This window comes from Dendrobium catenatum, unplaced genomic scaffold (genome assembly GCF_001605985.2).
Source record: "Dendrobium catenatum unplaced genomic scaffold, ASM160598v2 fragScaff_scaffold_1374, whole genome shotgun sequence".
NCBI classification, from domain to species: domain Eukaryota; kingdom Viridiplantae; phylum Streptophyta; class Magnoliopsida; order Asparagales; family Orchidaceae; genus Dendrobium; species Dendrobium catenatum.
The window spans coordinates 654,905-678,070 of NW_021319836.1; the positions used below are offsets into that span (position 1 = coordinate 654,905).

At 33.9% G+C, this 23,166-nt stretch overlaps 1 protein-coding gene across 2 annotated transcripts; it reads right to left on the reverse strand.

The window, feature by feature from the left end:
* Positions 1–8,075: 8,075 nt before the first annotated feature.
* LOC110102424 (probable WRKY transcription factor 26) lies at positions 8,076–18,775 on the reverse strand. 2 transcript variants are annotated; one of them, XM_020830760.2, is made up of 6 exons: positions 18,575–18,775; positions 17,665–17,943; positions 17,435–17,572; positions 16,386–17,092; positions 10,141–10,296; positions 8,076–8,374 (listed from the first exon to the last, which is right to left on the reverse strand). In XM_020830760.2, the coding sequence occupies exons 2-6, from the start codon at positions 17,827–17,829 to the stop codon at positions 8,263–8,265; spliced, it is 1,278 nt and encodes a 425-aa protein (XP_020686419.1). In that variant the 5' UTR covers positions 17,830–17,943; positions 18,575–18,775; the 3' UTR covers positions 8,076–8,262. The 2 variants fall into 2 exon arrangements, with proteins under 2 accessions (XP_020686419.1, XP_028555558.1); XM_028699725.1 differs by lacking the exon at positions 18,575–18,775 and having other exon boundaries at positions 17,435–17,559; positions 17,665–17,803.
* Positions 18,776–23,166: the final 4,391 nt, after the last annotated feature.

Sequence of the window (23,166 nt, forward strand, 5' to 3'; positions counted from 1 at the left end):
GTCTGAAAGAAATTTTTTAAAATTTTAAATCTATCGTGACCAAATTTTAGTTCGGATATCCCTATTCAGATTTTCTCGAAATTTTTAGTCGAGTTTTGGATCAGTATCTCAATCGAAATTTTTATAGTTAATTTAATAGAAATGTTGTGGGCTAGTAATAGAGTGAATAAATTTTTCATCTTAGTGATGCACGGATATTGAACACAAACAAAGAGAGAAAAGTAAAACACCCGATCTTTTTACGTGGAAAGTCGGAAGAGGGAAAAACCACAAGGCCTCTTCCAGGTGAAAATATTTCAATAAATTTGACTTAGAGGCGGTCAAATTACAGTAGTTTTGAGAGTTAGACAAAGATCTGACGACGGACGGACAGAAGTCTGACAGTGTCCGGGCAGAAGTTCAGCTGACGGGAAACGATCCGACGAAGGTCAGGCGGAAGTCTGGCTATGCTCGGCTACCGAGTGGAAGTCTGGAGGCGGTCGGCGTTCCAACGGTGATCGGACGAAGGTCGGGCTGGAATCTGATGCTAGTCGTTGGTTGAGGGGTGGTCCAACGAAGGTCGGGTTGAAGTCTGGTGGCGATCGTCGGCCGGGCGGTGGTCTGACAAAGGTTGGGCTGAAGTTCGGTGGTAGTTGGCGGCTGAGTGGTGGTCCGACGGAGATCGGGCTAAAGAACGACGGTAGTCAACGATTGGGTGGAAGTCCGGTGACGCTCGGCGGTCGTGCAGTGGTCTGACGATCATCGGGCTGAAGTCCGAAAACTATCAACGGGAGGGTGGAAGTCCGACGACGCTTGGAGGCCGAGGGGGTGGTCTAACGAAGGTTGGGCTGAAGTTCGGCGGCGGTCGGTGGCGAGGTGGAAGTCCGACGACGGCTGGGTGGAAGTCTCTGACGGCTGGGTGGAACTTTGACGGTGGTCAGCGACAGAGCGGTGGTCCGACAATGATCGGGCTGAAGTCCGAAGGTGGTCAGGTGGATGTCCGACAGCGAGCAGAAGCCGAGCGATGGTCCGACAAAAGTCTGGACTCGAATTGTTAGAGTCGATGACCCAAATTGTTAGAGTCTATGAATTAGTTTGATTATAAGATGATTCAGAATTTAATTTAAAAAATTTCCAACTTGAACATGCATTCAAAGTCGTGCGCAATCAAGACCTTTTTGTTGGTAACGTATCAAGAAATATGGCTCGAATTGTTAAAGTCTGTCCCAAATTCTGTTAGCCGTGAGATGAAATGCTAGTGATGCAACAAATGTAGTGCAATTTAATTATGCGAATTTTTGAGGATCTGTCCACACCCTAACAGTATAGGCCTTTATTATTTTTTTCATATATATTATGGGGGATTCGAGCGCGAGCAGATGGGAGGATTTTCCGCTCATCAACCAATGTGTCAGATCGCTTGATCCCTAATTAGGTGACAATGAACCAATCCGCATTGCGGCCCTGGTTGACTTAAGACTTCCGCTGCGGCCCATGGGGATCGAACCTGGGACCTGAGCTTTGCCCAGCCGGTTCTCTCCCACACGAGCTAACCAACTGTGGGTAATTAGGATTTTCCAATATGATATTTGTGAGCCTCCATTTTCTGCTCACATCAAATTTTCCATGTAGCGAACTCTTCTCTTATGTTCATGATTTTTATCCGCATAAAATTTTTCATTCGAATCTAAATATTTTTTCATTTATATTTTTGATGCCTATTTGTCACTATTATTATTTTAAAAACCCACTCAAAATACATATATTATATTAAATAATTATGTTTCAGCAAGCATAATAGAGTTTAAATTCTAATTTTGCATAAAAAGAACAGATGTCCGATCATGCAATTTTTTATTTTATTTAAATAAAATTAAATTCAACCAAGCCTAAGGCCTCACTCACTCTAAGTTGACTCAAAATTTAATTTTTTTTAAGCTAAATGTGTGTAAATCATTTATTACAAATTTGACCTCCCCGGACTCGCTTCCAACCCAACTTTCAGAAATTGCTTTAAAATATTTACCGTTAGTGATGTGTTTAATCTTTGCTGAGCTGTTAATTCTTCTTATTAATCTAACTGAAATTATTTTGCACTTTCATACTTAATCTTCAATAAAATTAGACATTCCAACATTCCGTCAAAAATTTTGCTGCAACTTCTCTTGGTCCGCGAGTTATATTTCAAATGTTCTAATTTTGGCTTACTTGGGACAGCTTCTATGCTATTTTTTTAAACTAAAATATTATTTAAAAAAAAAGTAATAAATTTATTTCAAATGAAGCATGAAATTATTTTTTAAATTTTGCATAAAACTTCTAGCCAAATATACTATGACAGGTGGTAACATAATTTTCTTAATTTACTTGTGTTGCCTGTAAATTTTTTAAAATGATGAGCAATATATTGTAATTATAAATATCATATTTGCAAAAAAAGTATGATTTAGGATGAAAATGTGTTCTTATTTGAAGGAAAGTGGCTACTCTGTGTTGTATGACTTAAAATGTGATTTAATGGAAATATATCATTGTATAAAAAAATAAATTGATTTCATTAATTTGCTATTTTAAATACTTCTTCATTATTGAAAATGTAATTAGACATTGAGTGACTATCGATTATAAATATCCAAGTTTAAGCTATGATACATTTTTTTTTAATTAGGGGATTCTATGTTCAATTTTTTCGCTATGTCGTTTCACATGCTCCGCTAGGGCTCCGCTAGGGCTCTGCCCTAGCTTCCACGTTGAAGGGTTGCTCGCCTCGGTGGCGCCGGTCATCTCTGCATTTTCCAGGGAAGTCTCCTTTCTTTTCTGGTTTTGATTTTGATTTGCTGGTTTTTTTCTCCGCTTCCAGCGTGTGCCGGATGGCACCGAAGCTTTTCGACCCTAGTTTTTTAGGGGGTTCATCTTCTTCGCGGTCTTTTTTGCATGTTCTTGTAGGCTTCAATCACTGAATTTTCTGAACTTAGGGCATCATCCTTTCATGGCTTGCCTTCCCTTTGGATCTCGGACCAGAAAATAGAGGCTTTAGCTAAGTCTTTTCAGTTCTCGTTAGTTGGTTTTTTTCCTTCTGAAAAACCCTCTCTTGATACCATTCGTAGTTTTTTTTCAATCTCAAGCTAAATGGGAGGTTTCAGTCACCCTGTTGGATTCGTCGCACATTCTTATCAAGCGAGCAAACAACCTTGATTACTATAGGGTCTTATGTCATATATCATATTTGATTTATAATTGTTATATGAAGTTTACTAAGTGGTCGCCCCTTGTCAATGTGGGTGGAAAGAAGCATAAAAACAAAGGCAAGAAGAAATAGGGTGTTGTCTTTGGTTTTTGTTATTTCGTCGATGATTTTAGATTGTGGCTGGACGATGAGGAGGAGGCCCCCAGCTTCCCCTGGCTGGCTGGGCTGGTTGGCAACCTGGGTGCCTCATTTTGTTGCTTGGTGGACTCTGAAATGTGTTCGTACTACTGACACCTATGGATGGGTTGTGCTTGGCTGCGAGGTTGGTGTGGGGCCTCCATTCCTAAGTCCCTATTTGCTGATTCTCTTTCTTTGTCTGGTTTTTTATGTTCTTACTTTTTGTATCTCTGGCTGTTGGTCAATTGTTGTTGTGCCCCTTTTTCTTTATTGAATAAATATTTTTTTTGTTAAAAAAAAAAAAATTAAGCAATGATAGGTAATAAGCCCTCTCTCATCATGATAAGAGGGTGATCTAACAATCATGTACGAAGAAGATGAACATCAAGCCTTGATGGCTGATAGGTGACAATTGTTCATAAGCATTAGATGGAAATTGGTGAGAAATATTAAAAATCAAATGATAATGATGATGATTGTGCTATCCGGACAAATTCTAATCAACATCTTGTAGCCTCAAGACAAAAATATTATTGTGCTGATCGAATAATGTTGAAGGTTGTGGCCTAACGATAGGGGTGTCAAAATTTGACAAGACTCAAAAATTCTTCTAAAAAATTCCGAGTTAGGGTCAACCCGTTTGAGAAATGGGTCAAGTTATGGTTTAGGATTTCAACCCGTTTATAATAAGGACGGGCTCAGGTTCACCCAAGAAACCAACCGGATTGAACCGGGAACCGCGGTCTGACGTCTCATCTAGTCGTCGGCTAGCGTGAGTGCGACAGTGCGCGACCACATCTGATGTCAGGTGAGTGCTTGACCACATTTGATGTCTCGTCGCATGAGAGGCTCAGGCTGAGAGCCAAGCATCGTCACGTCCCGTGCACTCATGTCGTCCGTGTCGTCGACGTTGTCCGTGCAGGCTAGACCTGCACAGTGTTGTCAACCCATTTGGACCTGGATCAACTCGGGTTGGACCCGAACCTGACTTGTCGACCCCTTTTGATACCCCTACCTATCGATCGTATTAAGATATCTCTCTCCTCTCATCAAATTAGAGTAAGAAGCTTTTAGAAGTTAATAATATCACTCTTCTCCTGAATTGGTTCCTTTCTTCTGATGAGATTGTTAGAAGTCCACTCCTGTCATTTCATTAGTGAAAGCTAAGACATAAAGGAAACTAGTCTAAAAACTTTATGGAATAGTATTGCTTGAAATATCTCAAATGATTTATATCAAGAAAATGTCATTGTTCATCCATGACCAGAAATGAGAAAGATGTACTTATCATCACAGCTAAAACAAAGCACAGAAGAAGATAATTCACTCTATGTTTTAGACCTTAAGGCAACCATGATTTTGTGTCTTCAATTGTATTTTTATGAATAAAAAATTGTTCTTGTTTTTATAAATGTGAATAAATTGATCTATTATTGTGCTATTAATTTGATTTGTATTATTTTGACCTCTAAATTTAAGTTTGATGACTCAAATTCCTACAAAAATAAAATTATTTGTTATTATTGTTGTTGCGTCCTAGAGTATTCACGGCGGTAGAGAAATATAGAATTTAACGTCTTAACGTTGTACGAAAATCCGGCACGCAATCAGATAAGAGAGGGGTGTAGCATTTATGAGACACCAAGATTTTTACGTGGAAATCCCCTGAAAAGGGGGAAAACCAAGGGGCTTAGCCCAGTTTGAATGAATCCACTAGTATTGCGGTTGATTACAAATGAGGCCCTTCATTGGGTGAAAGCCTTAACTCGATGTACATCTTATAGAGTACATTACATGATTTTAATACAAAGAATCACTATTGATGTGTTTGTTTGGTCGAACGGATTGTAGTCGGTGGGCGACGTAAGTCAGAAAAATCATAGTCGGCGGGCGACGGAGATCGGAAGGACTATTGTCATATGACGGAGATCAGAAGTACGGCGTCAAGAAGAAGTCCAGTTATATATATAAATCCCACATTGGATAGTTATCCAGCGAAAGTTCGACAACAGGTAGAAGTACGGTGTCAGATAGAAATCTGGCGACGAGCGGAGGTCCGTCGTTGGGTAGAAGTCCGAATTCAATCGATGGCCGGGGAGAACTCCGGCGTTAAATGGTATTCAGGCAAAACTGTGACGTCACTTGGAGATCAGGCATAGTTCCGGCGTAACTGGAAAGTCGGGCTGATTTGGATTCACTTGGGCTCGGATTGAGGCGAATTGGGTGTCGTTGGGTTAGTATTTCTGAGACGCTCAGTTTGACTCTAAGTTTGCTGAAATCAGAGTTCAGATGATCCCGGATTTAACTTTTGAAGTTTCCGACTTGATTTTGCCTCGAGATTCGTGCCCGATCAAGATAATTTTTTGATGATATATCAATTGTAAAATCGTACAGATCGTGCATATATAATTTTTTTAATCAAATATTTATATCACTTTTAGAAATTCTTATAGCGCTTTGTTAAAAAAACAATGCACCAAAAATAGCTTTACAAAATGGAAGCATATATTGTAATAGTCTCGACTTTAATTTCACTAAAATTTATAAAAATTGATCAAGTAAGCACTGTGGTGTTGAGCCTACTGGACGTTGTAGTGCTAAGCTCTCGAGTTTTCTGGAATTTGAGTGAACTCAGTGATGTTAGGGTCATGAGCGTTGCAGCGTTGGGTCAGAATTTTTTTTTTTAATGAAATAATAAAAAAAAAGCATTATTAGAAAACCCACCAGAGTAGAAAGTGTTGAAAATATTTTTTATTTTTTAATTATAATTTTTATTTTTCAGAGCAATAAAAATTACTTAAGGCTAATTTAAAAGTTAATTCAAAACAAATACTTTTGATTGAAAGAAATTTTTTTGAAAATTTTACTTGAATGTAACCACAATAATTTTGAAATCACAAATCTCGATAATGCAGTTGCAAGAAATAAAATTGCAAAAAAGTAAAAGAAATGCAAACAAAAATTTTATAGTTGTCCGGCCAAACTTAACCTACATCAACTCCCTAAGTTCCTCCTACTTTGAAATTCCACTATCAACCACTCATTTTGCACTTAGCAAGGTGGCGAAGTTCATTCTCTATTTCTAGTTGGAGAATGATCTTTACAAGTTCTTTCTCCTTTTAAAAGCCTAAACTCCTTCTGCCTCCTACCTCTTGCTAGGCAGAGGTGCCTTCACCCTCCTTCTGATCCTCGTAACGGTGGAGACACCGCTCCCCTAGCCTCTTCAACTAGTCACAAGTCTTTCACCCAAAAACTTTCTCCCTAGAGCTCCTCTCCAAAAGCTCCAACACAAAACCTAGAGAACAAAGATACAAGCCGACAAGGACAACCATGTGATCTCCCTTACAAAACTCTTGAATCCCCAAGGAACAACCTCTCAACCTCACCCTCTCTACCAAGTGGGTTGGGCAAGTTCTCTCAAGTAAAGAGAACATCAATCTCCTTCTCCAATGACTCTCTCTCAAGAAGAAAACATCTTTGGTTACTCATTTGTACACTCACATGGTCAAAAGAATCAGAATTAGCAATTTACATAAAAACTTAATTTTAAAATTTTAATATACTAATCGTACAATACAAAATATGGGAGAATACTTGATTTTAAGTTCTATAGGATCACATTGTATGATATGAATCGTACAATATGATTTGTTGAATTAGTTCAGGAATCATCCTAGATGAACCATCATTCATCCACCAAATATTCTATGCATTCATTCTGTACGATTTTGATTGTGCTGTACAAAGTGCAATTATGATTTTGAATTGATTCGATTGCCTGGATGACAAATCAAAATATGCAAAGTTTATTAATATACGTACAATAAGATCAAGATTGTATAGTACAATTAGTTCAAATTTCAAAATTTAAATGTATCTATTTTTAGAAATCTAGAGTTTGAGAGTTTCAAACTAGCATTTATCAAAATAACTAGTCATCATGAATGCTCTAGATTATACAGTATAATTAATTATACTATTTTTTTATTTTCTTAATTTTTATAAACTACTTGATTTCATTTTTAAACAACATATCATATAACATGATTATGATAGTACAGTATGATTTAACATAGAAACTAAGTGTTCAATTGTGATCCTCACTCGTGATGGATTCGATTGTCTTGCCAACATACACCTAAATACATAAAGACTAAAAAAATAAAACTTATAAACAAGATTTTCAGGTTTAATTTTTCATTTTCTATTTTGAGTTTTACTCTTTTATAGTTAGAAGTAATAAAAAAAAACACTAATGCATTGTTGTATTAATTAAACTTCTAACTATTATAAATAAATTTTAGATAAATGATGAATATAGTGAATGTTTTGATGCCAATAGTCATTTTTTCTAGTTTTTATTTAAATAAATGAAAATTAGTAACTCTGATATACTAATTAAGAGATAAAATAAACAATTCTTTCAAATTAAACCTTGAAGCGCCATACATATTATATAAAAATTATCTTAAAATTTAAGATTTAAAAATTATATAAAGATCATATTAATTTTTAACTAAGATTAAGGTCTCGTTTGGGATGGCCTTCTTGTCGCTTCTTAAAATAACTTTTTAGTATAAAAATTTAAATTTTTATAATATAAAGTTGTTTTAAGAAGCAACAGGAAAGCTGCCCCAAATGAAGCCTAAAGTTTGGTTTGAAATAATATTTAACTACTTTTACAATAAGAAAAATAGTTAGTAAGAAAAAAATTTATGTTTGAGAGACAACATTTTAGAAATGAAAAAAAAAAAAAAATTTAAAATCGATCCGATTCAAGTTTATCAGAGAGAACTAAAAATAAGAAGTGAACCAAGTAATTAAGCCTTGTATAACCCAAAAGTTTCCTCCAATGTTATAAAGAGCAGCAGTATAAGAGTCTAATGCCAATAGCATTCTTGTCATCTCCATCAGTTCCATTAATGCTTGTGATCCCCTTCATATGTTGTGATAAATGAACCATGATCATCTGATGCCCTCTCTACATACTTGCGAGCGCTACAGTTCTGATTGGTACATCTATAATAGTTTCTGCAAGAAACAATTATATTATCATTTAACCCATTTATAGAGGAAATTTATATTAGGAGAGTGAAACATCAGAAGTTTATCTTAGGTTTCATTTGCGATAGTTTTCTTAGTGCTTCTTAAAGCAATTTACTATTACAAAAATTAAATTTTTGTACTAAAAAGCTGCTTTAAGAAGCAGTAAGGAAGCCATTCCAAATGAAGCTTTAGGCTGATGGTGCTCATGAAGCTAAGGTTTTTGACAATCCTATCAATATTGAAGAGTTTAAATGTTTCCCAATTTTACCTCTATGGATTCCCAAGAAGATGAGACTGTAGAAGAGGAAGGAGATGCTACATCTTCTATCTAATAGTGATATTTCTTTTCATGCTGATAATGTCTTAGCAACATTCTGATAAAGTCTTAGCAAATCTGGCCCTCAAATCTATAACTATATGGTCAGGGATTAGAAAACTCTTTTAGCATGCTTACTGAGTTGAGTAAAGTTAGTCTGTAAGTTCTTATTTTGCTATAATTTAAGAAGTCAGTTGAGCTTGTCATTGTTAGAAGTTAAATTCTCCTTCTTTTAGTGTTTGTTTGGTTTTACCATATATTCATGTATTTTTAAATGAAATGTAAAGTGAAAACAAAGTTTTCTATTGATTCAAAGCTGCTTGATTGCCATAAATTAAATGTATGGGAATTGTATTTTTGGTTGGCTGTAAAATTGTAAAATATTCTACTTAAATAATATACATGATAATGTTTTCTCCTACTCATTATGCCCAAACAGGCTAGAGGAAACTGTTAGGCCGGCCCAGGGGCCGACTGAACTGGTCCATCCTTGACTGGTTCAATGCTACTGGAGGTGGACCAAGGGGCGGGCGGAACAAGGGAAAAGAGAGAGGGGGCGGTTGGAGCTATGGGACCCACTTCTTAATTAAGTTTTTCTTGGAAGGGAAATTTAAATTAACGGTTGTTTAGGGATTTTGTAATTGTCCGCTTTGCTTTAATTAGTCTCTATTTTTAGGGTTAGATTTTCAACTTGAATTTGGAAGAAATTTGAGATCTAGGGTTTGTCTTGGGCTCTAGGTGTGCTAGAGATTTGGAGAGCTGTTTCTTCGATTTGATCTTCCTCTCGAATCGAAGAAACTTGTATCTTGTCTTGCTTTTCTTGTTCGTGGATTGAATTGAAGAAGTTTTCCTTGTGTTTCTCTCCAATATTCTGAAATTCCTGCATCGTTTTTGTTGTTTTTCTTTCTGAAATCCGCTTATTGCTCGCTGTTTTTACCGATTATTGCTAGATTTGCTTGATAACTCAAGTATTTCCTATCAGAAACATAAATGATGTTTGTGATATATAGCATTTCAGTTCAGCTGAGAGAAAGGAATGAAGGCACCATAACACTAGAGGCTAAAGAGCTCATAATCAAATTATTATTTTACCAGTAATAGCCTTCTAACTATGACACATATATGATTGATATGCTACTTGATTCATAGATGAATTTAAGGGTTATACCAAACCTGATAATTTGCTATCAGCTGGTCCCTTGATAATACTACAAGGTTTGGTGAAACCTTAGTAGATTTGATATTGGAAATCATTAGGAGTTTTAGTTTTCCTAATATTTTAGAAAAGTTGAACATTTAAGGAGTAGTAGAATAAAAGTGAAAATTTTTCTCCACACAAATTACATTGAGCATTGCATAATTTTTCCTATGAAATCAGTAAACACAGCCTAAGATTTTAAAAAACAAATGAGTAAATCAAGCTGATTTGTCTAACCTTGGATAAGAGTTACCCTTAACAACCTTCTGTCCATATTTCCTCCATTGATAGCCATCATCAGTTGTATGTTTGTGATTTACTGCAGCCACTACTTTAGGTGTTGAAGTTTTATGTGCTGCCACTGAAGATTCATTTGTGTTTTCACCATTTTTTCTACGAATATGATAAATCCAGCAATACAAATCAGAAAAGTAAAATAAAATGATAATTAAGGTTTTGTTTGGGACCGCTTTCTTACTGCTTCTTAAAACTGCTTTCTAGTACAAAAATTAAATTTTTTTTAGTAAAAAACTGCTTTAAGAAGCAGTAAGAAAGCCATCCCAAATAATACCTAAATCTCATAATAAGAATGTACTTATTTATCATGGCAAAACATTGATGAATAGGCTCTTGATTCAACAAGCATGATCACATCTAAGATCGACATATTTAGCTAATTAAATTATGTAAATGAATTGGCATGCATGTAAAGTACTGACTCAAATGTAATCATGGCTATCTTATTAATTATAATACCTTATTGATTTAGTTTAGTGGCTCAAGCTTTTGTCTTGAGGGGAGCTATGAAAGATAAGAATATATTGGTACTGAATGAATGGATCAAAACTCTGCTTATCTGCTACACCCTAGGTCAATATGACCAATTATTGTGAAGAGCTTGCATTGAGATGGGGCATGACATGTGACACCTTGGGAATTATAATTGAAAGAGGATTTTCATGTGATGGTTTCTCAAAAATAGGAAATTACACCTAAAGCAGTCTCATGATTTATGGTTCTTGTGAGGACATTGGGAGAGAAAAATAATAGGTGAAGAGAGAGAGATTCATGTGAAGAGAGGAAAGAATAGAGAGGGGAGAGGGGAGAAAGAGAGAGAGAGAGGTTTGGGGGAATTAATGAGGGAAAGAGGATTTAACTTTGAATTTCAATTCACAATATATAATCAAATTATAAACACTCAAATCCTTATTTATAAACACAAAGTCACACGATAAAATAAAACTAATACAAAATTTAAATAGATAAATCCTGAAAATTCCATCAATAACAACAACAACAAAACTTTATCCCACTACCTGAGGTCGGCTACATGAATCCTTTTTCTCCATAGTGTCTTATTAAGAGTCATATTCTCATTTAAAACTAATAAAAAAAATTTCATTTCTAATACTTTCTAACCAAGTCTTTTTAGGTCTACTTATACATTTCTTAACGTAAACCAAATCTAATACATCTAATCGAGTCATCGGAAGACCGATATTTTAAGTGACTAAACCATCTAAGGCGACTGTCTCTAAACTTATCTACCACTGGAGCTACTCTAATCTTTTCACATATATACTCATTTTGCATTGTCTAAAGAGTAAAGACACTTATCCACCCGAGCATCCTCATCCTCGCAACACCTTACTTAATTTTATGCTTTGTTTTAATGGCCAACATTCTATTCCATAAAATATTATAGGTCTGACCATCATCTTATACAATTTTCCCTTAAGTTTGAGGGGTATTTTTCTATCACATAATAGGACTGAAGCATTCCTCCACTTTAACTATTCATATTAAATTCCACTAATAATATCTCAATATATTTAACCATTATTTCGAACAATAGAGCCGATATATAAAAAATGTGTACTCTTTTTATTGATTTGATCGTCCAAAGTCACAATCCTACCGCTAGATCTATTACTACTAAAATTATACTCCATATATTCGATTTTAGATCTACTCAAGCAAAAACTTCCAAATTTTAAGATTAACCTCCATAATTCAAGTTTTTCATAACTCCCTCTCTAGTCTTATCAACAAGAAGAACATCATCAGCAAAAATCATACATTAGGGCATATCCTCTTGTAAATGTCTCATAAGAGCATCCATGACTAAAACAAAAAATATATGGGCTTGAAGCTTGTTGCGGGCTAGAAAATACGCGGCGATAGAGATTTAATTCTGCGTCTTAGCGTTGTACGGATAACTAGCTCACACACAGAGAACACAAATTTTTTTTACGTGGAAAACCCTTGAAAAGGGGAAAAACCACGAGGCCTAGCCCAGTTGAAAATATTTCCACTAGACTTTGAGTTGGTTACAAAGAACTGAATCCCCTCCAAGGGTGATCAGGTTTACAATCAGTAACTGTTCGATAGGAGTCAGGTGTTAGACTTGATGTCACTTGAAAGTTCGGGTGTTGATGGTATAGCCCTGAGCAGAACGTAGGGCCTTCAGCAGAACGTTGGGCCTTAAGCAGGACGTCAGGTCTGAACGTCGGGCCTTAAGCAGGACGTCGGGTCTTCAGCAAGAAGTCGGGACTGAACGTCGGGTCTTAAGCAGGACGTCAGGTCTTCAGCAGGACGTCGGGGCTTCAGCAGGACGTAGGGACTGAACGTCGGGTCTTAAGCAGGACGTCGGGTCTGAACGTCGGGCCTTAAGCAGGACGTCGGTACTGAACGTCGGACCTTAAGGCAGTGGTGAAATGAAACTCCGGCGGTGGTCCGGCGAGGCTTCGGTGGTGGTCCGGCGAGGTTCCTGTGGTGGTCCGGCGGTGCTTCTGCGGTGGTCCGACGACGCTTCCACGGTGGTCCGGCGGCCGTCGAGGAGGAGCTTCTTCCTTCTCTTCTTCCTCTCTTCTCTTCTTCTCTCTCTTTCTTGGATCCTCTCTTGTGAAGAATGAGGGCTCTATTTATAGATTTTCTAGTAAATAGGAGTGAGATCAAGGGCGAATAGGGATTGGTTCGAATGGACGGCCGATAGTGAACCCTTAGATCGTGCACCGTTTGTTGGACATTTGGAGGCCTTAATGATGTCGGAATTCAGCGATCTTGGGCTCATTGGATTTGTCTCGTCGAGCCGTTCGATTCGAGTATAAGCTCGTCAAAATCGGAGACCGTTTGGTAACTCAAATTGCTGTTTGAACCTTCCGACAGCACTTTGAGCCCTTGATTTGGACTCATTTGGGCTCGGATTGGGTTGAACTTAATTGGTGCCGTCGGGTTCGTATTTCCGAGACGCTCAGTTTGACTATAAGCTCACTGAAATCGGAGTTCGGATGCTCCCGAAATTAAATTTTGAAGTTTCCAACTAGCTTTTTGCCTCGAGATTCATGTCCGATCAAGATAATTTTTGCATGACGTATCAAAGCTGATCCTTGATGTAATCCAACTGAAATAGAAAATATTTGGTCAAACCACCTTATGTTAACACAACTACTCCTGCATACATATCTTTAATGACTTAAATATAAGAATTATTAATTCATTTTCTTCTATAACTCTCCAGAGCACATCTCTTGGAATTTTATGATATGCATTTTATATATCAATAAATATCAAATATAGATCCTCGTTATTCTCTCTATACTTATCCATCAAATCTCTCAATAAATGTATAACTTCCATAGTAGATCTACCCGACATGAATTCTATTTGAATTTGAGAAATATTAGTGTTACATCATAATCTATGCTCAATTACTCTCCCATTATTTTAATTTATGATACATTAATTGAATTCCTCCATAATTTGCACGCTTATGTGCATCACCTTTATTCTCAAAAATAGGAACCAACAAACTCCTTCTCTAATCATCTCAAATCTTTTTAGTCTTCAAAATAATATTAAAAAGATTAGTAAGCCAAAATTCTTGCATCTCCTAAGCATTTTCACACCTCTATTAGAATATAATCACTCGCCAAGTCCAATTTTTTTTCACAATTTTTTTAGTTAAAGTCTCTAATTTCAATTTTACTAATAAAACAATAAAAATAAAATTCCATATTTTTATTTAGGGTGCTAAGTTCATTAAAATTAATCATATTCTCATAATCTTTATTGAAAAACTTATCAAAATATCTCATCCACCTATGTTGAATATCTTTACAGAACTTCACTTGAACTAAATCCTTACTTATCATATCTCTTTGCTTGCTTTTGCCATTCTTCATATCTAATTTATTATATAAATCATTCAAACCTAAATTCTTTACATCGCATATTGCTTTCTTATACTCTTTACTAGCCCCTCAATATGTTTCTCAATTTTTCGAGTTCTTACATCTAAATCAATTTTTATAATAAAACTTCTTATTTTATATTTTTTCTTGTACATTTTTATTACACTACTAACTATTTTTACTATAAGGAGATTTTTGTTTTGATACACCAAGCACATGCATTGCAACATTATTAATATCACTAACTATTTTTTTCTCAATTAATATTAGCTTCGTCCTAATGCACAATCAAAAATTTAAGATCTTAAATCTTACTCTTAAATTTATTTTTGTTGACATTCTTTAAATACTTCTACCTAATCCTAGGACAACATTTTATTTTATTTTTCATATTTCGCTCATTCATCGTGTAAAGTCTAAAATTAACAAACGATGTTAGGTCCATAAACTTTCACTCAAAATAATTTTATAATCATTGTAATCTAAACGATTTATTTTTATTATAAGAAAATAATCAGTCTAAGTTTTCTTATATCCAATTTTATGAGTGATGAAATGTTCCTTTATTTTCTTAAGAAAATGTATTAGCAATTTCTAAATAATTATAAGCTAGAGCAAAATTTAACATGATACTACCACCTTCATTAATCTTTCTAAACTTATAGGCACCATGAATGCTTTTAAAAATTCTACCACTCTACTAACATGTTCATTTAAGGCTTTGTTTGGGACGGCTTTTTTACTGCTTCTTAAAACAATTTTTTAGTACAAAAAATAATTTTTTGCACTGAGAAGATACTTTAAGAAGCACTAAGAAAAATGTCCCAAACAAAGCCTAAATCTCTTCCAATAAAAATTTTATCTTCAAAAGGTGTACTTTGTAGTAATTATTCTAGGTCATTTTAAAATTTTAATTTTAAACACATTTAAATCTACTTGAGAAGCATAAACATTTATAATATTAATAATCTTCAAATTAACAACAATCTATAAAGCTATAATTCTATCTCTAATTCTATTAATTTTTATAGCATTATCCTTCAATTTTTTATTTATACTCACTACTACATCATTTCTAGTACGACTCCTACATGAATATCAAAATTTAAATACTAAACTATCAATCTCCTTAGTCTTCTCTCCAACCCATTTAGTTTCCTAAATGCACAGAACTTCTTTCTATGAATAATAATATACATTAATTCCTTTAATTTGTCTGTAAACAAACATATATTCCAAGTTTTTTATTTTAATTATACTTTCATGGATTAGTTTCTTTACCCACATCCGTCCATAATGTCGGAACCCTTGTTTATTTAATACTAATTCTTAAATTGAATACTATAAAACTGAAACAAAGTATTGAAAATATTAAAAAAACTAGAATAATTTAGAAAATATGAAATTAACGCAAAATGTTATTGATTTTTTAACATACTACTGCATCACTGCTTCTATCATTGCAATGCTTATCATTCATACGAGAAACATGAAATCTATTCCAAATTCTAGCAAACACTATCAGACTTTAACTGTAAAAAAAAAAAAAAAAAAAAAAAAAACTTTTAGGGTCAGTATGGTTTGAAGAAATTAAAGGGAATGCTATTTCATAATTAGATATTGAGCATTTGGCTCAAATGTAATTAACAGGAAATTGAATTTTACCTATGAAATGCAAGCAAATGCTTTTTTTTTTTTTACAAAAATATCTTCCCATTAACAATATGAGGTCATTATTGAGACTAGCACACACCGACATCACTAAAAATAAAAACTCAAATTTTCATCAATCAAACAAGAACTAAAATAGTTTTTCATTAAATTTCTTCTCAGAAAACTAGTAAGGCAAAAAAAAATTCAATTTCAATTCCTTAATCATTAGTACTTCCGTTTCACTTCCTTTCTTCTAATTAAAGCTTCGTTTGGGAGGATTTTCTTACTGCTTCTTAAAGTATAATTTTAGTATAATTTTTTATACTAAAAAACTGCTTTAAGAAGCATTAAGAAAGCAATCTCAAACGAAGCCTAATTCAAACCATACAAAGCCTTAATCACATACATAAATGAATTTACTACGTAGCTCATTTTGGTCTGTTGGTTGGGAGCTTTGGCTACCAACCAAAAGTCTTGGGTACAAGTCTTACAAATGTGGTGTGTGTGTGAGTTTGCCTTAATGGTCCTAAATATCACAAAAAAAAAAAATGTACGATATATTCATGCAGTGATGCAGATAGTCAAATTTAAATTTAGTTTCTAATCTCATAATAAACCAATTAGTAAAATAAATACCTTTTCTGACTCTTCTTCTCATAACCATCCCTGGTGGAAAATGCAGCAGCTTTTCCTCCGTTGAGATCTGCACCAAAACTAAGAGAAAGAGCATGAAGAACCGTATCTGAATCATCAGAGTAGAGTGCCTTCCTATTAATGCCAGTATCTAAGAAGTCTTCAACATCACAATTTTCTGTCTTATTTTCAAGCAAATTCTCTTCAAGAAGAAAATCAGTAAACGCTCGATCGTCCATGAAGTTTCCACCATTTCCATCAAGAACACTTGTCTGTTCTCTTAATCTGGAAGATGAAATCTGCTCTTTTTTTTGAGACTTTGGGTGATTATGATCTCCCCTATAGACAATTTCAGATATTTCTCCATCTTTTGATCTCTCAACCATCTTCTTCACAGGACAAAATGGATGTGTACATCTATAGTAGCCTCTTGGATATTCACTTCCTTTTACTTGCTTCTGCCCATACTTTCTCCAATTATATCCATCCAAAGAATTTCGATCTCCATTCTTTGTTATCTGTTGAGATTTCACTTTAGTTTTCTTACTCTCATGAGAAGAATTTGAAGAGCAGAGAAAATTATTTGCATTGCTTGATGATGTCAAACTTTGATGAAGACTCATAGTGGATTGGCTACAGTTTACTTGATTTAGTTCTTGAGGTTGGAAGTGTACATCTAGTAATGTTTGTTTATGCTCTTCATGGTTTTCCTGAGAAGAAAATAATTCATTATTAGAATTATCCAAACTATTTGGAATCTGCTTTATGAATCATCATTCTTCATAAATTCTTGCTGTTATTGAATGCTACTCTCTACAGTTTCTCACATATAATCACTTCTTAGGCTTCGTTTGGGACGGCTTTCTTATTGCTTCTTAAAGCAGTAAGAAAGCTGTCCCAAACGTAGCCTTAATCTATCTTCCTAATTTGGCCAAATGTCTCACATAAAATCTCTACAGTCATAATTCAAAGTTCATTGGAGAAAAATCTTCTGAATTTGAGCTTATCTGATTATAAATAATTGAAAAGATTACAAGTTAGAATGAACTGACCAATTTTTTCAGCAACACTGAGCTTGGAACAACCTGAGCAATTGGTCTGTACAAGATGATAGTTTTTGAGTTTTCTTTTGATATATCAATTGATTCCATATCCAAAGCCATTGAAGCTGCTTGAACTGATGCATCACACTGAAATTTTAAGAGATTGATCACTAAAATTCAATAAAGCAACAGCAACAAAGTCATCTAAATTTTCTGAAAAAGAAGAGTCAGGAACTCACTTTGAAGGCTATTTCAGATGAAAGATTAGCTACAGGTTTCAACCTGACAGCCTTTGGTTTGAAAGCTATTTCAGAAATTATACTTGGAGAAGCACTACTGGAACCTGCAAGCTGCTCGGGAGATTTCCTTAAATTGGCACAGGAATTCTTGTTTTTATCTTGCATGATCACAATGAAGTTTTATATTTGTTCTGCTTGGCCACTTGATATCAGAGAATCAAATGATTTCCTATAGAATTAGAGAATGAGAGAATTCCATCTAGTCATTGAAGGCTCTTTCTGCAGTTCAGAGAGGAAAAATATCAGAAAATTTGTTAAATGACTATTCTTCTAAACTTCAAGGCTTTTTTTGTGTGTAAAGGATAGTATCTCATCAGAAACTCTTTAGCTAGAGAACACCAGATAATTTGAAAAAAGATTTAGGTGAACTTAAGTAAAAAAAAAATTCCTTGCATTGATCAGCATTTTGCACAGTATTACTTACTATTGACACTAGATTAACACTAAAATGTACTGTCAATACATATAAAAAAATATTAACAGAGCACTGAAATAATTTTGAGCCACATATGCAACAAATAGAGATGAAAACCTCAAGAAAGCTCAAATCTTGAAGAGATTTTACAACTAGATTTGAAAGGAAAAAGATTTCAGTGTAGAAGCATATAAACAGAGTTTTGACTGCAAGATTTCTCTGATAGATGTTCTCATAGCACTACACTAAGCTCAGTTTATAAAGTTGAGAACATTTATGAAGAAGAACCACACAAAAAGGAAACTTCTGTCCTGGAAAAAGGATAAGAACACCGTGAGAGCGCCTTGAGAAGAAGAGATGAGAAGATAAATGGTTTGCAGTGGAAATGAACAGTGTTATGAGCGAATTGAAAATGGTAATTGGAATCAAATTTACCTCATCTTCTAATTGAGAGGAGACAGCTTAAAGGCAACCCGTACTCCAAGAAGTTGAAGATGGAGAGCAAGATGAGTGGAGAAATGAATGCTATCAGTTCTCAAATGAATCCACATGCACACTTAAAATAGAAAGAGAGAGAGAGAGAGGGAGAGTGCGCTCTGCAATAAGCAGGAGACTTGCACAGACTTTTTTTTTTTTTTTTTTTTTTTTTTTTTTTTTTTTTTTGGAAAAATTAAGGGCAAAGCTTTTTTATTTTATTTTTTGGGAACGGGATATCCACCTGCTGACATCTTCAAAAGGATGTTTGGCGGCAAGACTAATCCTTGGCTGAACTAGAAGAGACACCCACCCCAAAAACCTCCTGGCCCATACTTGATTGAGCCCTACTTAAGAGGTACTGACGCTCGAGGGAAATCGAGTACGGATCCCACCAACAAAGCTAAGCAACGGTGGATTTCAAAGCCCATTTGATTAACTATAAAATACATGACAGAGGCAGTTAGATCCCAGATGTAACAGAAACCAAAATTATATCAAGCAGCAACCAAAAGGGCAAAGCTCAAGTAGAATAAACATTAAAAAAAAAAACTAAAAGATAATTCTGAAACCAAAAAATTGGACTCAGAAATCTAGCGTTACATACAAACATTATTTAGTTTTTAACTTTTTATCACTACCACGCATGCGTAAAAATTGTCTTTGAAATTGGAAGTAAAATAAAATATAACACAGTGAAAAATTGATATATTTAAAATATTTAAAATTATTTGGATGGACGCAAAATAAATGCATATGATAATTATCGCGTGTTGAAATATTTGCAGCACTAGAGATGTAGATAGTTTAACATCCTAATTTTATATGAAGATACAACACACATACATATAAAGTACAAAGTGCAAGAATCATAAGTGGCAATAGAGTTTTTACAGTATAAAGAGAAAAATCACGGGTTTGACCTGATTAAAATGATTCCAGTATTGCCTATCATTGATTACATATGATGCCCCTCCTCGACGAAATGTATTGATACGGAATATATTACATTATTGAACTTGGAAGGGTCTTGTGGGAAAAATCCAGCATAAATCTTAGTGATTAAGTTGGTGCACCAATTATATAAGTGATGTCGTGTGTTGGCATCAGTAGTGATGACAGATGATGAAGTTAGTAGGCGTCGTAGTAGCCATGTGATAATAATCAAAGATTAATGATCGATGGACTATAAACGGTGACAGTGGTCGGATGACTGTTGTTGGGTGATGATATTTCGAAGGACCATAGTTGAATGACAAAGGTCGAAGTACTATATTGTGAGACAAAGGTCTAGGGACCATAGTCATGGTTGTCCAAGAACAGTCGGCAATCAACAAAGATCAAAAGGATTTTAGTTGGTGAATGATAGTGGTTGAAAGGACTATATTCAATACGTGATGGAGATTGGAAGGACCGTAGTGTTACAATCCAACTCGATAAGACCCACAAAGTGGATAGGTCTTATCGTGTTGGTTTGCAAAAGGCGAATCCCAGGATCTACGTTTTAGAAACTTCTCAAATTTTTTTATCCAAAATTTTAAACTTTAAAATATACAACAATAATCGCATAGCTAATAATAACATTCGATGTGCTAAAAATAACTCATTCACAAAATTTTATTTTTCATTTCATCATCAAAATAAATATACATAGATATAGATTGAGCTACATAGCGGAATAATCAAAATAAAGAAATAGCTCTACATACTCAGATAATTATATGATGTGACCTTCATACATCAAGAACCATAAAAATTTATATTTAAAAATAAATAATATAGATAATTTTAATCATACCATCTCTTTATTATACATATATATAAACTCTCCACAAGTCTCTTAAGTACTTATTTTACATTTCTTGGATCTGAAAGAAAGTAAGGGAGATATATGTGAGAAAAAAAGTTCTAGATGGTTTTGCAATTTTACAACATATTTTATGAGGATGCCAATTAGAAAATTTATTCTATGCAAGATAGGTTGTTTTTATCCCACCTCTATTTTCGATGATTTCTTTACTCATATAATTTATTGTATTTTATTTCTATATAATTTATAAAAAATAACAAATTTGAATATTTTGACATCTTTTACGTCATAACTTTCGGTATGCTTTTATTATGGTTATTATGTATATTTGAAAATTTTAAATCAACATTTTGGATTTCTATAAATAATGCATACCTCAAGGATTGGCCTAAAGTACTTAGTATTAGAAGGATTCTCTTAATAATATTCTTAACTTTGTTGATATGGTTTGGATTGTTTGGGGAATTTTAAATATGCTCCCCTTTAGAAAAGGTTGGAGAAAATGCCTCTCTTCTCATAAACTTTAAGAACTTTAATGATTATGTTTTTTTTTTTTGTGAGGATCCTTATACTAGTTTAACAACAAACTTGACTCTCTTATTAGGGATTAAAATAATAAAGAAGTTTACAATGCTAACTAATGGGATAAGTTCTTTCAATTCTATTATTTCTCTTTTGATTTTTGCATATTGGTTCTTAACTTCATTTTTTCCTCCTTTGGACATAAATTCCTTTTTAAGCTAATTATTTAGATCAATTACTTGGAGTATTTTGAGTTGGTCATGTGACACCCTAAGATTTAATGTAAAGATTGAAGATCTAATCCTTAGTTTTAACTCAACCTCAATGCAGAATAAACCATAACCATCTATAAAATCCAAAATAATAATAAGAATAATTCAAATAGCATTTCATTTAACTTATCAAAACCCATATACACTAATCCAGTTTGCATGTAATCTATACATCAAAATAATTATGATATATTACAAAATACATCAACAATGTTGATTCATATGACCCCACCTTTACCCTTCTATATTCTGCTAGGCTCTTCCCTTTGCCTGAAAAAATAATAAATATCATAGGATGAACACAACGAGCTCAGTAGACTTCCTTTACAAACCTAATAGAGATATCAATATCCATTTAAAAAATTAATAACAATTTATTTAAACATTCAATAAATCAATAAAGAAGGAATAAAACACTAGCAGAACATGGTTTCTTAGGATCATCAAAGTGCACTTGGTTTCAAAATTATTAGTTATACTTTCACATATAGTTTCCCTCATAGATATCAGAGATTTTAGAGAGTACTTACCATCAGAGTCTTATTTGTACATGTCTTTCTTATGTTATTAGAATTTATACAAGAAATCCTGAGACTATCAAAACTAACTAAGCTGTCATTAGTACTGAATTTATCAAATCATCATAGTATGCAATGCATGAGTATAATGCATATGTTCTGATACTTGATTATAACTCCACTTTCACTTAAATGCTCCCTTTGACCTCCAAAACCTACTTACAATAAATGGGGCAATAACAGAACAAAACATAGTAACCTCCTACACCAACATTCAACAATTAGGAGCAGAATCCCTCCCACATCTACTCAAAACAGATGGGGTCAAAATAGAACATATAAGGCCCTTGTAACACTTTATAGAGTGCACTCGTAACATTCTAATGTTCATAACTTCTCCAATGCCATGCCATGAATCGTGCATATTGAATGCAATTTTAGCTTATTATGACCATGATGATGCTTGAATTGCCAAAAATGGTAATATTAAGCTACATTACATGTGTAAAAGCCTACTCACAAAATATTTTTCAATCCAGTAACAATTACAGGGAATATCTAGAATAACATTTTATGACTTTTCAAGAACTATCATGAAAGCCAAAAATACCTTATTTGTTTAATACACACAAAAATCATTATAAAGAAGATAATCGATGAAAAATTATTTTTTTATAGTCAAAGTGTTCAAAATAAAGCACACAATAATATAGTAAAAGTTGCATGGTAAAAATATTATAAAGCCCTATAAAAATAATTATTTATTCATATCTTTTTATAAAATTATTAAGATCAGAGATAAGTGTTCAAAAGTCTACTTCGTGCTCTAAAAAATATGTAACTATCCCGATGGACAAAACCCGAGCCACGATATCCAAATCCCCTTTCTTTCTTTCTCTCTCCTTCTTCTCCTCTCCCTCTCCTTTACTTCTTTGTTCTACGGCAAGGGTACTGAGGTGAAAATGACAAAATAGAGTTATATATATATATATATATATATATATATATATTAACACTTCATTTTAAATCTACCACTGCAGTATTTAGGAGTGTAAACGAGTCGAGTATCTAGTTAATCAAGCTAAGGTTGTTTAATTCTAACTGAGCTCAAGCTCGACTCATTAAAAGCTTATAGAGTCGAGCTCATTTGGAAAGCTCAAGCTTAACTCGATTGTTGAGCTTGATTTCTTTATTTTAAATTAAAATTTTTATTTTTTTATAGAATTTTATTTTTAATATATGATTAATTTTAAAATATTAAATATATTATATAATGTTAATTTAAATTGATTTCAAATGTGATGTAAGTTAATCGAGCAGCTCAACGAGCTTTCAAGTTGAGCCAGGCTGAGCTCATGTTTGAGCTTGTTTAATATATAAGCTCAATTATAGGCTCATGCTCAAACTCGTGGCTCGATAAGCTTGACTAAT

What these genes read in the sequence shown, in the direction of transcription:
- LOC110102424 (XM_020830760.2), bottom strand. Translation starts at nt 17,829, where the DNA reads ATGCAAGATAAAAACAAGAATTCCTGTGCCAATTTAAGGAAATCTCCC. An exon ending in CAGTGTTGCTGAAAAAATTG is followed by an intron (nt 17,093 to 17,434) that starts GTCAGTTCATTC and finishes TTTTCTTCTCAG; the next exon opens with GAAAACCATGAAGAGCATAA. An exon ending in AAGGGTAACTCTTATCCAAG is followed by an intron (nt 8,375 to 10,140) that starts GTTAGACAAATC and finishes TGTTTCTTGCAG; the next exon opens with AAACTATTATAGATGTACCA.